A 19,486-nucleotide genomic window follows, 5' to 3' on the forward strand; every position below is an offset into this window, starting at 1 on the left:
CACGCAAAAGGGTAATTGGATGCATGCATGCTGGCTTTATGCATAATCTCCTTACTCTGTGTGTGTGTGTGTGTGTGCGTGCGTGTGTGTGTGTGTGTGTGCATGTGTTTTAAAGGGCCATGGTGTATTTTGCACGGGGCTGACATGCACATTAGCTGTTGCATAAAAGGAGTTGGAAGTTTCTCTGGAAATGAAATGAAATCTGTCCACAGTACAGAAAACACAGACGCAACAAACCTCCAGCTGTTTACTGTGAGTGACTCAACATCTCAACATCTTATCACACAGCAGCGCAGCACTTACAGCCGAGTCAGCGCTAGAAGTTTCCATTAAATTCCCCAAATAATGTCAACACCTGCTGTCCACTGAAAACCAGGTTTGCTAGCTGAGCAGTGTCATCAGTCTGTAGCTTTAACACTGTGGCTTGCTTTTTGATTATTTTTGAGATTCTTACCTCTTTGAACTTTTCTCAGTTTGTTTGTTTGAGTCTAACCACCTCAAAGCTCTGTATTTAAGAAAACATAAAAACTTACATGATGAGCTTATATACGGAGATTGGACAGAACAGCAGAATTAGTTGATTGGTTATCTAGAAAAAATCAGATCTAGTCTTGTTTTAATGAGCTGAAGACTGAAAATCTTCTACAGATGTAGTTGAGTGGTTCTTGTCTTTTACCAAAAGGAGCTATGCTGTGTATCTGTGATAGTTTGAAGTCTTTTATACTCAGTGGTCAGTGTCAGTGTCAGTGTCTTCCAGAACGGCACATATAAGCGTCTTCTGATGCGACACCTCTATCGACAGGACAACTACGCAGCTTCAAATATAAAATAAATAAAAGATTTTCTGATCTTACAAAGCTATGGTTATGGTTTGGTCAGGCTGAGGCCTAAAACCAAATCAACTTGTTTGGTATCAGCTGATTTCCTCACATCGGCTACAAACGTTTGATGTTCTGAACATTCAGGCCTTTTTTTCGGTCGACACACTAGCGCACATGTACGGAAAAAAAGCTAAATTAATAAAGTTGGATTTTATTTACAACCTCTGAATTTGATCCGACTGTGCTGCAGGTTGGGTTTGACTCCCGGCCCCTCCCTGAGTACTCACAAAGCTTTTACGCTCTTATCTCGATGTATGCATCGCGATATCATTTTCTGAACCGGGCGTAGCCGAGGTCGTGTCAACATGCATATTTCAACACAGTCTGCTGATACGAGCAGATTCTGGCTGACGACACAGCAGCATCAGTGAATTAAAGCTGAATTAACTGACTCCTGATAAACATGTCTGAGTCACTTCAGAAGGGAAACAAAGATTTCTCTTGATGGAAGTTCAGCAGAGACATCGAGCAGGTCTCGCTGGTCACTTGAATGTATGATGCTGTTCTCACGCTGTCCAACTCGCCATTGTTTAAACCAAACTGATGCAGAACAACCAGAGATCTTACTACAGAGGTCTGGTAAGCTCACTTCTTTCTACCTCCACACCCCAGATCTTTTTCTTTTCCAACCTTTGTCTTCATTGAGTGGTATGTCCTTTTATCCTGTGCAGGTTTATTAAGTTCAATGTTTAATTGGAGTCAAATTCTTTGTATGTGCACACAGTAAAGCTGATTCTGAATCTTTAAGCCTGAATATAATTCAAATAAGTGAGTTTTGTAAAAATGCATTTGTTATGAATGAGGAAATTAGCATTAGAGACCAAAAACATATGTAAACATGTTTATTTCTGCTGTAAAGTTGCTCATTTTAATATGGGGGTCTATGGGGTGGTCATTCAAGCAACTGCAGTTGATTCATCGGCTTCATTTTTCAGCTCCAGAGCTAAAAACAATAACTCATTTGGTCTTTGCAAATGGAAAGGATGCACAATGTACATGTTTATTTGCATATAAGGGGACGTGATATCCGATCACAAGTGGTCACTTGAGACCCGTTAACGCCAGGTGTAAAGATGTGTTCACTGAAGCTGCTGGTGTGCTTCGACAGAATTGGCCAGGTGTGCAAAGGCGAGAGATGAAAATGAACTTCTCTCCTGAATGTTTTTATCATTCATTGTCACTTTTGATGAGTACAAAGGACTGCAGCACTCTGTATGCCTTCAAGGGCAGACTGTCTGAAAAAGTGTGCTGTCATCCCCTTAGTCAGAGGGGCTATAATCAATGTTTTTACAATAGCAAAGTATGAAATGACTGTGAAAACAGTGTGACAGTGTGTCTGTCATGATGACCCTTCAGATATATGCAATCTGCAGCTCCGGCCGGGTTTATGGAGCTAAACAGTTTCAGCTCATTGTTTATCTGTCCGGCTTTACTTTACAGTTTCCACTCTCACTGCTCTGACGGTGCTGTTGTCGAGTTACACTACCTGTTAGAGACAAGCTGCTGAATACAGTGGAGCGTTTAGCAGCTAAAAACAGTGTTGCTCACCCTTGACAAATGTGTCTTAATCTACAGGTATAACACACACACACACACACACACACACGAACACACACACACACACACACACACACACACACAGGCCATGGCTGCACACAACCTTTGTCCCAGACCTGTGCTGGGGTAATTACATACTGAAATATTGATAGGGTGTGTGTGTGTGTGTATATATGTGAGTGACTCTGTATGTGTGTGTTTGTGTGTGTGTGTGAGAGAGATGCTTGTATTTCATTTATGTGTTTATATTATGTGTGTATTTGTGTGAATGCGTTGGTAATTCTTTCCCTTTGTATTATTTGACCATTTTTATGACATTTCCTTCGTTGGAGAGTCAACAAAGGTCAGTCAGGGAGAGAGATAAACAGAAAGTGAACTGCAGCTGGATGTTTAGGCTTGTATTAAATTCTCTTCTTCATTCAGAGGCTGTTCATTAGCTGTGGTCTGAATAGAGCGGCGTTGGAGGCCGTGAACCATGCCTGCATGGCTTTTCTGAACATTAAGATGATCAACAAAAAAATTAAAGACGAACTCTACTCTAAATTATTTTTTGCTGTACACATAATTGCTCATTTCTTGTTGGCATATCATGTCAAGATGATTTTCCCATGAAAAGACGTGTGTTTAAGTACTGATTACTGCTTTTTCTGCTCAAAATTAGCTTCTATGTCCCAGTTCAGATAACGAAGAGTAATGCTAACTGCAAATAAACAGCAGGGCTATGGCTATGTGCTGGCACTGGGCTGCACTGTATAACAGAAAAGTGATGCAAGAGCAGAAGTCCAACAAGCCCTCCAAATTAAAACGACAAAATATTTTGTTCCCGCCCTTTGAAACCATTAGAAATTGAGAGAGAATGCATAAGAGCATTTTCCAAAAAACTGAGGTAGAGAAAGAGGAAGTGCAACACAGAAATGATGCATACCACCACCTCCTGTATCGGAGCGCGTATGATCTGAATGCTGTGGTTCTGCTTGAGCAGGTTGATGCTGAGCTCTCGCTATTGAAGGATGAATCAGGTTGATGGATATCAAGTACACAAAAAAGTTATTTACATAATTTAGTCACAAAATGACCTCAGAAATGCACAGAACTCCTGATGCAGACCATCACAAATGGTGGTTTGGCAGTACATTATGGTATAGGGAGGGGCTCTAAAGAGGATTTCAGTTTTAAACCATGACTCTTTTTTGTACCTTGGTGGAACTGTGACTCACTTTTCAAAGAGAAGCCTGAACAAAACGCCTAATGAGGTCGAGGTGTCACGGCCACCATGCCTCAAGAAGTCAAAGGATCAAACTAAAGCTTCATTAAGGCAGGCTGAAATATTTACTAGGGCTAATACACATACACACACGCATGCGTGCACGCGCGCGCGCACACACGCGCACATGCAAACACCCATTACTCTCTGACCTTAAATGCTCATTCAAGCTACTCTAAGTCTGTCCTTAATGAATAACACATGCAAGGACGCACAACTACCTGCAAACACGCACACACACACACACACCAAAAAACTACAACAAAAAGAAGTAACTGGGTTTGTTGAGGGTCATGTGACACAGTAAGGTGGAGTCAGTCACAGGTTCTAACCAGTTTGACCTCTAACATGTCTCTCCTGATCAGCCATTGATCATAGCCATCCCACCGATGACAGGCAGACACAGTTAGCATCTAACCTGTGAAGAACATTTATAGCAATGAGACAACAAAGCGACAGATATTTCCCTCAGGAGCTGGTAAATACCAAAGCAGAGCTGAAATGAGAGTGAATATTGTTCTAAGTGTTCATTCAGGGGGACACAGACAGGACTCCGATGCTAATGCTGCTTTCTTTCTGCAGGCTGTGTAAATAGGCAACTGTTTGCCAACCTGACTGCTGTACTGACTTTAAAAGTCAGTGTTGTGCTCACAGCTTGTTTCTGCTGCCCCCTGTTGGCCACCTTTTGTCAATAGTTTATGTCTAGCAGACATAATCTAACAGGAAACTGAATTTAAAGTTTTTTCTTTTCTTAAATGAAATTCACTAAACAACAACTTCTGCCACTTTAGCTTTTTCTGTATGATCAGTACACAGTCAATATACTGTATGTACTGAACTACACAGGGTTTTATTGTGTACAATTATAGCTTGGGCTGTGTTGTTATTTACTCCCACCATTCATATACTGTACATACAGTAAAATTAGTGTGCAATAAGTACTTTTTCTGGTCTCACATATCTTGTTGCAATGGCTGCCCTTTCTTGGACTTTTGCACCTTTCACTCACTCAGTATGTCACTGTTGCGCATGTCTTCTATGTGTGTGTGTTACCTATAGCGTTTTATATGGATCCCATTAGCAGACTTGTCCCTGTTATTTCATTTAAGAGAGTTAAAATCCAAAAGAATTTTAACGAGGAAGTTTTATGTGTTTTCTGCTCCTTTTAACATGTTTTTAGGTAAAACAGTACCTGAGTTTGTGTGTGTGTGCTTGTGTTTTGCTCACATTATACACCACTGGAGCTGATCTGCACACTGAGGTCTGGTCATGCCGAATTTTCTTGTTTTTTTAATGTTATGTATTTTGTTGCTGTAAGTATTTTCATGTGAAGCACATGGAGTTGACTTTTAATGAAATGTGCTCCATGAAGCCCTACCGACTGTAGGAATAGACAATAAATAATTATCTTGATGAATAGATGCCCTGATCGTTCCCTCCGTCTTTCTCAGGGTGTAAAGACGACTGCTGATGTCCAGGCATAAGGACGGAAACCAGAACCATGGTCATTCTACAGCAGGTAAATGCACACACACACAACAGATAGCTGATAGCTGCAGCAAAATGTTTGCCTACTGTGTTCCTACTTTGTGTGTGTTTGTGTGTGTGTGTGTGTGTGTGTGTGTGTGTGTGCAGCATGTTGTAGTGAGGGTACAACAACACTCATTGAGGATCAGCCACTCATCTCACTGCATTGTCTCCACTCAGTCCTCTTTGTAAACACACACACACACACATACACACACACACACACACACACACACACACTAATTGGACTAGATGCTGAATGCCTTTTGTGTGTGTGTGTGTGTGTGCGTGTGTGTGTGTGGACCTGTATTTCTCACATTGTGCAGACATAAAGCTGTTTACACAGTCACATTGTGGGGGGGGTGTGGGGGTCCCCATCATGTAAATCATTAGATTTTAGAGTGAGAGCTTGGGTTCAGGTTCGGGTAACGACTGTGTGTGTGCGCAAGCGTGTATTGGCCTTAGTGCCGTCGTTTTTGATACTCAGTTAATGCACTGCTGAGCTTGTCAGCCTTTATAATCGACTAATCAGCTCTGATAGCGTTCCCCCCCGATGTGGAGGCCCAAATGGGACAACCCGATAAAGCAAAGGAACACACACACACACACACACACACACAGATCAGCCTTCACCCCTCTCTGTGGATGTTTGTCTCAACACACACACTCTGACCTCCATACCTCCATCCACACTGTGCAGGTGGAATCAAACTGTGCTGAACAGGAGGTGTGTTTGTGTGTGTGAGATCAGCAGCAGAGTTACTGGTCACACAGCTCGTAACTCTTTTTTTACGGGAGAAGAAGAAACTTTGTGGACGACTTTGGATCAACAGCAGAACATTTTTATCTCCATTCTGAAGAAAGAAACATGACAGAGTTTCTGAAGATGAAGACTCTGTTGCTCTGTTTGTGACCGTTTTCATTTAGATGTTTTACCACCACGCCGAAGATATTTTGCATTGGAAGTCTTATATATTCTGGGATGTCTCTCTGGATCTTTTTTAAAATATATAACTTACAGCTGCCAGACCTGTTGTCACCGGTTTACGCAATAATTTCAACCAGTGGACACATCAAGCTGGAAGGAAGCATTCATGTTTGAGTTTTTTGCAGTCCTGTTCACACTCAGAATGGTGTGAAGATCATAACTCGACGTGGCAACCATGACAACGGAAATGAACAGGAAGGGCTGCGATTGGCTGCTGGAGGGCTGGGATGGGAATGTACGCCGGCTCAGCTACAGATACACCACCCTCATCCAGGTAAACCCAGGCTTCAGTCAGAGAGCAGAGTGCTTTTACAGCAGCTCCTTGTGCCAAAAACGTGGCTTTACACTGCTGATACACGTTCTGCTGCATCAAGAGTAGTTTTTAACTCTTTGTTCCTGGCTTACGTATTGCAAGCGACAGCTGTCAGTGATTTGCTTGGTGGCTGCAGTGTTGTTTTCCTTCTGTCACCTGTTGTGTTTCGGTGAACTGAAGTCTCTCCTGATCTCAGAGGTCGTGAGTCTGGTTTGGTTTGTTGGAGAAGGAAAACAAAGTGGGCCGGAAGGTTCTGGTCTCTGAAAGGTGAAAGACTCATCTCAGAGGAAACAGGGTCCAGGGTGCATGACGGGTCTTCAACAGGCAGATGTAGAAGTTAAAGTCAGACTCTGAAGCTTTAGTTAGCTTTGTTTGTTGAGTTGAAAAAAATAGAGCTAAAACTCTGCAGCAAACACCACGACTGAGACAACTCTCTCTGACGTGACCTGCACTGAGGCTGCAGCACAGGCTTCAACCCATGAATCCACTCCACTATGGAGCCAGGGGGGGTGCCACCAGACACTGTGTTTACTATAAAAAAAACTATAAGGGAAATATTATGGAGTTTAAATGATGTATTAAAAAACTTTTATATTATCTTTTCCTGACTTCAAAAAGGCTTTGTTAAGATTATCCAGGATTTTAGTTCTAACTGAATTATTTATTTCACAGTAACTTCTAAAGTCTATGGATTATTTAACACTACACAACACAAACAAAGCAACAACCATCCATCCATGCATCCATCTATAAAGGTTCCATCAGAATTATGATACTGACCAGAACTTGAGTTAGTTTAGAAAACTTAAAAAGTTACTGGAAGCCTGTTTATCTGTTTCGTTTTGTGTTCAGTGTCACCTTTAATACATTCATTCATCCATACAGTCAGTCATTCAGCAGCTCTCTCTCATTTACTGGACAGCCACAATGGGAGCTAGACAGGGGAGGTGTGTGTGTGTGTGTGTGTGTTTGTGTGAGTTTGTGTGTGTGTGTGTGTGTGTGTGTGTGTGTGTGTGTGTGTGGACAAACACAGCCTGGCAATGTCCAGTAAAGGAAAGTAGCCACATTTGGTTCTGAGGTACTTGTACTTTACTTGAGTAACTGTTTTTTAACTGGTGATACAGACGTTCTTTAACACCAGCAGGGGGCAGACTCATACCTGAAGAAGACCTCCCACCTGCAGACAGATATTGTGCAGTGGTCTACAGTATACACTTTCAGACCCTGGAGCGTGTGTATAATTTGTAGTGCACAATGAGGGGAACAAGATACTACAAAGCTTCAGTTATTGCTCTGTACCATAGTAGTATAGTAGTCTTACTACTTCTACTTGAATAAAGGGTCTGAATGCTTCTTCCACCACTATTTCTTTAACGTTGTAATCTGCATACCTACTGTACCTACTTACTTTGTGAAGGCAGGATAGAGACGAAATGTTAATGTTGATTGTCCACTGAGGCAAAAAGGAAAGTCTGTCTGTCTGTCTGTGTTTTTATGGACGAGTTTATTCAGTGAGAAATACCAGCTCAATTAGCTTGTCACTATATCTCACCCCGTGACCTTTGACTTGTCTAAAGGATCTATTTAAATGCAAATGAGGTGAGCTGGAAGTGCCTCAGTCAATCATGTGGCCTCTTCATAGCGGCCTCCCTGCCTTAAAATGCTCCGAACTGTAAAGTAACTGGATTAATCTGAATGTGAGCAGCGGCCTGTGATGGTCTAAATGTCCCACTGGCTGTTTCGTTCCCAAGCAAACAAAATATTGCAAAACGCGTTGTTGCAAAAAGCGCTGCCACAGGTGATAAAGTGTTTCATGGACACCAGCAGAGGGCAGACCCACACCTGAAAAGGACCTCCCACCTGCACTCTGCAGTGGTGAGCTGTGTCTGTGTGATCACAGACATTTTGAAATAACGACTATCCATTTGTGTGTTTGTTAAATGCCTGGTGGGATATTTGTTATGGAGCCCTCAAAGTCCTGATAAATAACAAAAGATAATAAGTTGTGCAGTGTCCTTATATATTTAAATGATAATATCAAATTGTATAATCAGTATTTTTAAAGTAACAGATCCAACATCTCCAGAAAAAAACAGCCTATAGGTCATCTGTGCATGCAGGTTATTACAACCAATATTTACATTTATTGTTAGGTGGCGACCTCTACTGGTTGTGGTAGTTATGACGGAAGCAAAGGAGGAAGTCTGCACATGGAGAAAGGTGGGATGGATGGGTCAAACACAGGACTTTCACTCCAGAGACCGCTGTTCATGTCATGTATAAAACGCTAACCTATTCGAAGTTAACGTCACATACGTTACTTATAACCAAAAACTGCACTTCCTCTAATGGCCACTTGAGGCACCAAAAGGAGTCAATCCCTGTAGACCCACAAATTAACATGTTTGCCGGCTTGGTTCACTCTCACTGCTCTCATAGCGTCACCTTCGGTCACAGCCAGCAGCTGTTTTCAGCTGTAAAAAGGCGCTGTACACTATCTCTTCTCAGGAAAAACTAAATCTCCATAAACAGCCAGTGATGATTTCCACTTTATTTGGAAGAAACAGAAGAAAAACTGAACATTTAGCAAGAGCTAATCCTCAAGGTGTGCCCCAAAGGCTCTTTTCCTCTCCGTCCTCTGTGTGGTTTCCTACCTTTCTGCACAGCAGTGACATTAGCAGGCGTAAGTGAATACCTGGCTCATGTCTGGCCTGAATTATTTACCTGAAGAAAGAGATGACGAGAACACACACCCATTCACCGCAGGCGGCATGGACATTACCTCACTGCTGTCCTGCACTGTGGCTCGTCTCAGTCACGTTTGTCCACAGCGTGGTGTGTGTTAGATTACATAAGTCCAGGTTGATTCTGTGCTACAGAAGTCCATTCATGGTCTGATTGTGTTAGAAATAACTTTTGCTATACTCAAGTGATGGAGTAGCAACCAGAATTACTGCAATGGTGGAAGGTAACTACATAAATATGTTTACTTAAGTACTCTACGTGAGTACAAATTTATACTTATACTTCACTACATCTCAGAGGCACATATTGTACTGTTTACTCCACTACATTTGTCTCTCAGCTTTAGTTACTAGTTACTTTTCAGATTACAATCTTTCATTTGATAGATTTAGATAAATCCTAAATTTAGCTGGTACTACTAAAGTGCTTTTACTTATGTAATGTTTTGAATGCAGGTCTTTTACTTGTAGGGGAGTATTTTCACATAACAGTACTTTTATTTAAGGAGGACTGATGAGGGTTTCACGGCTGGTACTACATCATCAGAAGCAGAAGACCAAAAGTGGAAGATCTTGGCCTGACAGATGCTGTTTAGACTGGCTGCTGAAAATGAACCACTCCACTGGGTTTTCTCTCAGTGGGTCATGAATGACCACGGCTGTGCCCATTTGCCGTGGTGTCTGGTTAGATGACCTGGGGGTTTCATCGATCTTTAAATGACCTCTGTAAAAAGCTTCTAAAGGCCTCTGAGTTAAAGTGATGGAACACTCACAGCTAAACGCTTGAGGCACATTCAGGTCAGCCAGTCGGGAGACGAAGCGGTCGTTTGTACTTGTACAGCATCAGCTGTTATGCAATTAAATGAATTCACCTTTTCATTTGATCATCATCAGCATCAGTGTTTGTGATTTACCCCCCAGACTAAAGTGGGAATAGATTAAATGTCAAGTGTCAGATCAAAACTAACAATGTCATAATAATCCTTCATTTCAAATTGACGCAAGATTGATCTGCCGTCAAATGCCTAAAGATATTTTTTGGCCAGTTACCCAGCAGTAATTACTGGACAGCAATATTATATCTTGCTAGCTTACTGGGCTGGGAATCTGTAACATGTACATTTAATGTTATTTTATGTTCAATAGTCTACAGATCATGACATATCCCATACTGCACTCTGTCGTCTCACCTCACACAAGAGCTCATTGTTTCACTAAACTTAATTTATCCTATAGCGGATATGTTCTAGTGTCGCTTGTATGTCTGTAATTTCTAGTTAAGTCAACAAAACCATCAGTGGAAAAGCACTTTGACTTCAGTGTTGTCTCCATAAGCTGATCAGTGACCAGGCTCATCTGAATTTCATCCATCTGCACACAAGAGACGAAGGAAAAGAAAGACGAACACACAGAAGAAGAAATGTAACAGAGGAGAGAAAAGACAGACGCCAAACAGCTCCTCTGCGTTAAATAATTCAAAATGTGGTTTCTGATAGTTTGCTGTTGGCTTACTCCCTCGCAGGCTGTGTGTGTGTGTGTGTGTGTGTGTGTGTGTGTGTGACACAGGTGCTCGGTGGTGTAATGTTCAGGTGGCTCAGTTTGCCAGACAGAGTATTTACTTAATTAAACTGACATATATGTAACACACACTCACTCACACAAACACACACCTGGAGTAACCAGCTAACGTCGCGTGCTGCACACAGCTCGCGCTCTTCCCATCTTTCTTAGAGCAGCATGCTAACATCCTCACAACGACAATGCCGATACTGATGTTAAGCAGATACAATGTTGGACTTTTTGGTAATGTTTTGCACATGTTATCTTGTTGAATTCACAGTAGATCATGGTTTTACTACAATACTGCGTTTACATTTACATTATAAACCATGACCGCAGTGTTAATCATCGTATGGCTACCATTTACATGAAACATTGAGGAACATTTTCATGTAGCATTCATTTACAACAATTTTAGAAGACTATAGGTGCAGACAACGAGTGGCGCACCGAGGCTCACAGCTACCTCTGATCCAACCAGCATGTACACCTAAGGCCGCCACCATCATCATAATAGACCAGGGGTCACCAACCTTTTTGAAACTAAGAGCTACTTCAAGGGCACTGAGTAATGCAAAGGGCTACACTTTGATAAGTTACACAGTGTACCTTTAATTTTATATTATTATTAATGATATTCTATGTGAAGACACTGATGATCCATCACAATAGTTATTCAGAATCATTAAACAAGGTAGGAAACAGATACATTTCAATATGCAATATCCAATTGTTTCATTTTCAAATGATCACTTCCACATTTTGCAGGAAATCATTTTCAATTTTTACTAGCCACTAGCAGTTTTTATTAAATCATAAACTCTGAACCATGTTAGTACAAATTATCAATTATGTAAGATTTAACAAAAATCAACTGGGTAGTTAGCATGGTAGCTTTTGTGACGTGTACTGAAGTGTCTCTCCACGTTGTGCCGCTCAGCCGTCGCCACAGTCGCACCGCAAATGAGACACACACAGTTTTCTTTCATGTTAGTAAAAAAGAACTCTTCCTCCCATTCACTGTGAAAATGATCAGTTTTCTTCCTTTTTTCTGCTGTTTTTGTGGGTAGAAAACGCGTTCGTCTCCTCATCTTTGCAGCGCTCACGAGCTCATCTCAGCAAAGCTGGTTTGTCACGCGCACTAGACTGACCCCCGACCCAGACTACGTCAGAGTTCCTATATTAAACTTTTTTTATGATATACATTTTTTTACGTTTTTATGTATTCGTTTTTAAATTTACATCACTGTAAATGTAATTCAAAAAGAATAGCAACACAATTAAATAAAATTTTAGACAGAGCCAATTCCTGATTAGTGCTATTTTTAGAACTGGCTTACGGGCGACTGATGTGGATGCTGCGGGCGACCTAAACACAGTTACTGTTCCGACGGCCCGCAGCCTTTCTTCTTATTAATTTAATTAGTCTCCCCATCTTTTGACACAAACTCCACATCTTCATTTATACTCACATTATCATTATATGATACCAGAGGAGCCAATAACCATCTGAGTTGGGTAGACGGACCTCCTGCTCTTCTTCTGAGATTGCAGATGACTGATGCTTCGAACAGCCTGAACGTGGAGACACGCCCCGTCATTTACAGCAAACTTTACAAACATGGAAATGTTCACCGTCTGTGGTATTGTTATCAGTTTTTATTTAACTTGGCCTCAAGGCTTCATGCTGTGCTCCCGCTGTGTTTTTCATCTAATAAGGCCCAGATATTGTCGTCTGCAAGCACCTATTTGCAAAAAAAATATTCAAAAGGAAAACAAACCCTTCTGCTTCTGTGTGTTTAAACTTCTATCACTCAATGCCAGTAGCACTTACAGTGACTCTGGCTGCTGGGGATAAAGTTCAAAAGAGAACAAAACCATGCATGTCCTCCAAATGATGCAAGAATAGCTATAAATTCACTTTGGGTATGCGTCAGATAGGTGTTCAGGCAAGTTTTACCGGACTGGTCAGGGATTTATTAAAATAGAGGAAATGGATGACACAATAATTATTGGAAGTTCAGTCACAAAAATGTTGTTTAAACCAGTGGTCCCCAACCTTTTCTGTACCATGGCCCAGTTTAATGTCTGACAATATTTTCCAGTCTAAAGGTGTAGCAGATAAAAACAAAATAAAATGATAAGATCGGCATTAAAAACTGTGGTATTTTCTCTTTAATAATAATAATAACAATAATAATGAACGTAAATCCACTTTTTAATGATGTCAAGAGGACCTGGCTGCAGACTGGCACTGTCAGGCACCTCCTATGTGAAAAAACAAAATAATGGAAATTATTTTTTCTTTCTGTGCGGCCCAGTACCAAATGACCTGCGGCCCGCCCACGGGTTGGGGATCAATGGTTTAAACCTAGACCGGATAAACACACTTTGAGGGTGGTGTTGGGGCAATATCGTTTCTCTTCATTGATCTCTCTGTCCTGTGTTGGTGAAGAGGTGTGTAATACCTGCAGCGGCTCTTTCCCCCGGTCGCTGCCATGGACCTCAGCGTTCCTTGACAATGTCTTGCAGTAGCGTCAGACCAGAAAACCCTGCTATGGGTCGAGTTGGAAGGCAGTGATAGAAAACATATGTGTCGTTTGGTTTGGAGGACTGGAGCCCTTTCCATTTCCAACATTTAACTCTGGATGAAACACAGGGTCCTAGTCTTATTAGACTGTTTTGTTTTTAATGATCCCTGGGGGTAAATAATGGTCAGATAATCAAGAGGTGTAGATTAACTAATGAGTCATGAATGAACTGGTACTTATTTGTGCTGCTGGATCAGAGTTAAGTAGTCGTAATTCCAATTCACAGATATTTATCAACTAATTATTAACTAATGATTCATTAATATAGTAACTAACAGTCTGCTCTCAGGAAACAGTTTATTACACTTAACCTGCAGAATTTACATTGCAGCACGAACCTGCATTTATCTACACAGAAATCCAACACCATGGGACACACCTGAGGAGGAAGTGGCATCTTGTTGCCATGGGTGACAGGTGAGGTTGTCGGGGGCTGGGTTAACAAAGTGTCAGTGTGACGGGGAGAGAGGGAGAGAGAGCAGGAGGATTGTCCCAGAACGTTACTGCCATGGAAACGCCACGGTGATCTGAGAATTAGCTGAAGGCTGGATTTCATGAGATCTTTTTAAATTGATTTCCTTAAAGTGGATAAGAAATTCACAGGGACAGGACGGGATGTCTGACCCCGTCGCTCGATGAGATGTCTGATATCGGATCTGTTTTTTGTGACAGAATTTTTTTGGTCATCAGCATTTCAGCTTTTTTTTAGATGATCCAGGGACAAGAAACAGAGGTGTGATCCGCTGGAACTGAACCTGTGGTGGATTGAACCTGTTGAACATGAAGATTTTGAAGATTTCAGTGGTTTTATGACAGCTACAGTACATCTGCTGTCCTGTGGGCCCAACCTGAGTCTTTGCTCAATATTCTACATGGATATTTGGAAATGATCCACTCGTTTGTGGAAGGAAGCTACAGAGGAAGCTGAAATTATACAAACATTAGATCAATTTACACACCTTTCCACCTCTACCTGTGGATAATTTTGTTGCTCTCTGTGTGGAACAGACAGATATCACTGTCAGAGTGTGTGTGAGTTTGCATTGTGCACGTGAAGATGTACAAGCGTCGGGAATATGTGGAGCTCTATGAGAAGGATCTGGCCAAATGGGCGCTGCTACGCAACGTCAACACTGTGATGAAACACAGCACGCTGCTGCCGGTACGTGTGTCTGTGTGTGTGTGTGTGTGTGTGTGTGTTACATGACTCATAATTGTATGCCTTCCTTCTGTGGGATTTGTGTTGCGCAACATATGTGCGTACGTTCCCTTGTTTCATACATGAAATATTAATTATCATTCTGTGTGGCCTTGTTGTGATACCTCTGTGTGTGTGTGAGTGTGTGTGTGTGTGTGTGTGTGAGGCGCTGTCTTATCTAACATTACACAACTGTGTTAAAATAATTATACTTCAATCACAAGATGTGTTGAATCTGTTTTGAGTCATGAATCATAAGTGTATGTCTGAAAACTGTGTTTAAGTTTGTAATGTACCTGTGTGTGTGTGTGTGTTGGTGCGTGTGTTTGTGTGTGTGTGTTAGTTTGTCTGCCTTGTTGTATGTTGTTAAAAACCTCTGCATGTTTGTGAGCAGCCAGGGACACAGGGAAGTTTCAGTCTTGTGCATCGTAGAGATTAATCGTCTCCACCTTTAAGGAATCATTTTGGGAAATATACTTTTTTAGCTTTCTTATCAAGAGCCGCCAGTCGGTTAACTTAGCTTAGCACAAAGACTGGAATCAGGGGGAAACAGCTAGCATGGCTCCGTACAAAGGTAACAGAATCCACCCACCGTCACTTTTAGGTCTGTGATCAGACTGAAAGTTGATTTCTCATTCATTTGAACCTAGACTTTTATCAGAGCGCAGAAAAGCCTTCAGACTCATGGATCTGTTATTCAAATGCATCATATTTATTTATTTTCTGCAGCCTTTTATATTTCTTCAGTTAGTAGTTATTCTGTAAAATCAGATCACTATGTAATGTAGTCAACAAATAAAATATGACCTGTTTTGAGTGGGCCATTCCACATAATGAGTACTTTTACTTTAACTTGTAACAAACTATTTCAGTAGTATTGTTACTTTTACCTAAGTAAGAGACCTGAGTACTTGTTCCATCACTGCTCACCACAAACATTTTCCCTCCCATGCAGGATCTTGCAGGTTTCAGTCTGAATGCCCACCAGTATAAACCTTCACCATACAGCGGGTTACATGCTGGACGATTTTATTTTCCTGGAACTTCCCAAAGAAAGCAAACAAGCACATTTACCTGAAAAAGTAAAACAGAAATGTGTGGTCTTATCTTCAGTAAATCAAAAGATTTTTAATTGGCCCAGGTATAATACATCAAACCTAACTGGACTCTTTATATGGAGTACACAAATGAACATGGCAGACTCAGTGGAAGAGGACCTGCCCCCTCTGCAGACACTGAATAAAGAACTTATTATTAAGATAACGAAAACACAACTATTCTTATTTTCAGGTGATTGAAGACATAATCATGAATATTATATTCATTATATTCCATTCCTGCCAACAGATCACCCTAAATCCTAAATACTGGACATTTAACAGAGGCAACTGGTTCAAAATTCGATTGTAGAGTCTAGAACTCATTTTAGTTCGGCTCTGTGACCCACATGCTGACTAAAATGCATTTGTTATGCCACACATGTTTTTGTGTTTCGTCTGTGCATCTTCGTTTGATCACTTGGTAGAAATGATGGCTCACTTCGATAGAAATCCTTTTTTCCAGTTGGATGATATTTTTTAGGGTTTGAAAATATCAAGTTCCCCATTAGTCATAATGGTACAGCAGGCGGAGAGCCCCCTTGTGGCCCATTTTTTAAAATCCACCATCCAAACCATAAGAGGTGAATCAGTGTTGAAGGCACACCATCCCAGATACTTTACTACAGTTTATAAATCGACAATTTTTACCAAACAATTGCAAACTGGTTCATGGGCTGTCCTGAGTGAGGTCTGTCAGAGCAGCATCAATATATTTCCATGGAGAAATATACTCCAGGCTGATCCAGGTGCAGTGTGAAAGAGTTTATGATTCAGTTGCTTTAGCAAACAAACGTGGATTCTAATCGTGGGTCTGATCATCTTGCAAATGTAAAATCTAAATGGTGAATTTGTTAAACTTATCAATCACGTGTGTGGAGATAATATAACAACAGTGTGGTTCCTTTCTGGTTCTCATTATCTGATCCTGATTTAAATTCTTTATCTGACCATGTTTTGACTAAATTCTGACCCTAATGCTGATTTTGGCTCTGATTCTTGATTTCTTTCCAGGGCGACTATGTCTGGTTGGACTTGAAGACCGGTCGGGAGTTTGAGGTGCCGATCGGCGCAGTGGTCAAACTCTGCGACTCAGGACAGATCCAGGTGGTGGATGATGAAGGAAATGTGAGTGCTGGTGGTGTTTGCTGCACACTAAAGGTCCTTTATGTCATGGTTAGCATGCACACAGTGTTTATCACAAAGCCACTGTTATTAAACTACCAACTGTGAGTGTGAAATCTGCGTTTTTGTTCAAACACAAAAGTAGTGACTGAGACGTGGAGGCTGTGTCCTTATGGCCTGATAGTTGGCAACATGTGTTAAGACCTGGTGGTCTTCAGTTTGCTCTTTGGCCTGACCATCAGGAGCATTTTGGGGTCCAACCACCAACCCTCCAATTAGCCGACAACACCGACGGTCACATCTTGGTCTACAACCCTCTATAATGTCCCCTCCCCCTCCAGGAGCACTGGATCTCCCCCCAGAATGCCACCAACATTAAGCCAATGCATCCCACCTCCATCCACGGTGTGGAGGACATGATCCGCCTGGGAGATCTCAACGAGGCCGGCATCCTCCGCAACCTCCTCATCAGATACAGAGAAAAACTCATATATGTGAGTACACTGCTGTCCTGTTATATATACTCCTGGTACTGATATACTGATGTCTGCCTGCTCATCAAATACAGGAAACAAACCATGTAAACCCATTCCCACCAGGTATTAATGTGCTGTCTGATCATCGTTTCAGTACGACCCACATGCATCAGTATGTTTTTCTCATCCAGATACAGACTTAGTTCACATCATGTGTGAACGGGAGTCATACATTCTTTATCTATTTTAACTGAGCATATGGTATTAAGTATTATGAGTTTTATTTCCCACTTTGTTGGCTGACTTATGTGCACACTGCAACTAATTCTCAACACGAGGACGAGCTTTCCGCTGACTTCATGCCACCAAACATGGCAAAAACATGTATTGCTAAATGTTGAGTGGTTTCTAAATCTAGAGCTGCTCAACACTGCTGCTGCATGAACTTTTTTGCCTCTTTAAGTACTACTGGAGCTTTTTAAACCTTTATTCATGGCTTGAATGGTCTGTACTATCCCTTCCAGCCTGCCGTTCACTGTTTTTCCGCACTACAGCTCAATTTCTTGCTTTTCTATTCTCTCTCTCGCCCCACTTGCTCTGCTGCTTTATCCCTCTTCCTGTTCCCTCTGAAGACAAACTGTGGCGGCAGGGTAAGTCCACTCCTGCACGTCGAGCGTGATGAGAGATCCCACCTCAACTGACAATAATGCACTCGTTATATGAACTTCGTGCGCACCTTTAATGCAACGCCTGCACGATCTCAAAAACAGCAACATGCAACATGCAAACTGCACCTGAACTCATTTATTTCATTGCAAAATGTTCCGAACGATTACAGCACCAGTTTATCACCAGTGTCATGACGGAATGAAACATATTTCTCATTTCATTTTGCTCTGCACAAAGATTGCATGAACTTTTTTGTGATAAATGATGCTATCATTGAGTGTGACGCGCACTGTAGAAAACACAGCATGTCATAACTCAGTGGGCCTGAGGGGAAAAGAGTTTTTCTGATGTCACATATCTGCAGGACAAGTCACAATGCTTTATGGGAGCGATTCGCTCGGGCTCAGCGGTAAGCTCTTAGCTCAGTTTGTTCCCAACATGGCCGTCTGCTCTCCTGTGGCAAATACTGATACGTTCTCACTGTCGTCCTTCACCACCTGAGTTACCTGCATCACCTCATCTGCCCTCCACCAGCCTCAGCTCGCCGCTCTCTCCTGTGACGCTGCTGTCTGAGCATGTGATGCGCTCAGATGATGCATGTTTGCAGATCATTCGCAGGAATTGCTCAAACTGGCTGAGAGCAGCCTCAGTCCAAAGTAATCCGCATCACATCGGCCTTAAAAAGCCTTTTCCTCTGTGTGCAGACGTACACTGGCTCCATCCTGGTGGCCGTTAACCCCTACCAGCTGCTGCCCATCTACACGGCCGACCAGATCCGCCTCTACACCAACAAGAAGATTGGCGAAATGCCGCCACACATCTTTGCCATTGCTGACAACTGTTACTTCAACATGCAGAGGAACAACCGTGACCAGTGCTGCATCATCAGGTAGGAACCAGTTCAGACTGCAGAAAAAAGTGGTTCAGACCCAGAAACTCCAATTTCAGCCACGCAGATGGACTTGTCTGTCCATCACTTTATTGGTCCACCATGTTGGTCCTGAGAGATATCTTGACGACTGTTGGATGGATTACCGAGCAGTTTGGTGCAGATGTTCTCAGGCTTCACTATTATCAGGCCAAATACCTACAAAACTCATGGACTGGCTATAAAAAAGAGACGCTGATCACTCAGATCACACTGCATCGACCTAATGTGCAGCAGTGTGACCTCAGCAGTGTGGCCTCAGTCACACTGCTGCACAGTCATATTATCACAAACTCACACTGGTGGTGAAAAACTTTCACATGATACTCAGCCAGAGTAAAATCTTTGCAGTGTGTGTGTGTGTGTGTGTGTGTGTGTGTGTGTTTGTGGATTAATAGTGGTGAGTCTGGAGCAGGGAAGACAGAAAGCACCAAACTGATCCTTCAGTTCCTGGCAGCCATCAGTGGTCAACACTCCTGGATAGAACAGCAGGTCCTGGAGGCCAACCCTATACTAGAAGGTAGGAGCACACACACACACACACACACACACACACACACACCCATCC

General features: G+C 42.0%; 1 protein-coding gene across 1 annotated transcript in view; it reads left to right on the forward strand.

Annotated features, from left to right (window-relative positions):
• The first annotated feature begins 14,482 nt into the window (after positions 1-14,482).
• Positions 14,483-19,486, forward strand: part of LOC121608787 (unconventional myosin-VIIa-like) — a 36,293-nt gene continuing 31,289 nt past the window's right edge. Inside the window, exons 1-5 of the mRNA XM_041940154.1 lie at positions 14,483-14,587; positions 16,735-16,848; positions 17,187-17,339; positions 18,695-18,879; positions 19,317-19,438. Coding sequence (XP_041796088.1) covers positions 14,483-14,587; positions 16,735-16,848; positions 17,187-17,339; positions 18,695-18,879; positions 19,317-19,438 — 679 coding nt within the window. The remainder of the gene's footprint in view (positions 14,588-16,734; positions 16,849-17,186; positions 17,340-18,694; positions 18,880-19,316; positions 19,439-19,486) is intronic.

The sequence above is a fragment of the Chelmon rostratus genome, chromosome 7 (assembly GCF_017976325.1).
Source record: "Chelmon rostratus isolate fCheRos1 chromosome 7, fCheRos1.pri, whole genome shotgun sequence".
Taxonomy (NCBI): domain Eukaryota; kingdom Metazoa; phylum Chordata; class Actinopteri; order Chaetodontiformes; family Chaetodontidae; genus Chelmon; species Chelmon rostratus.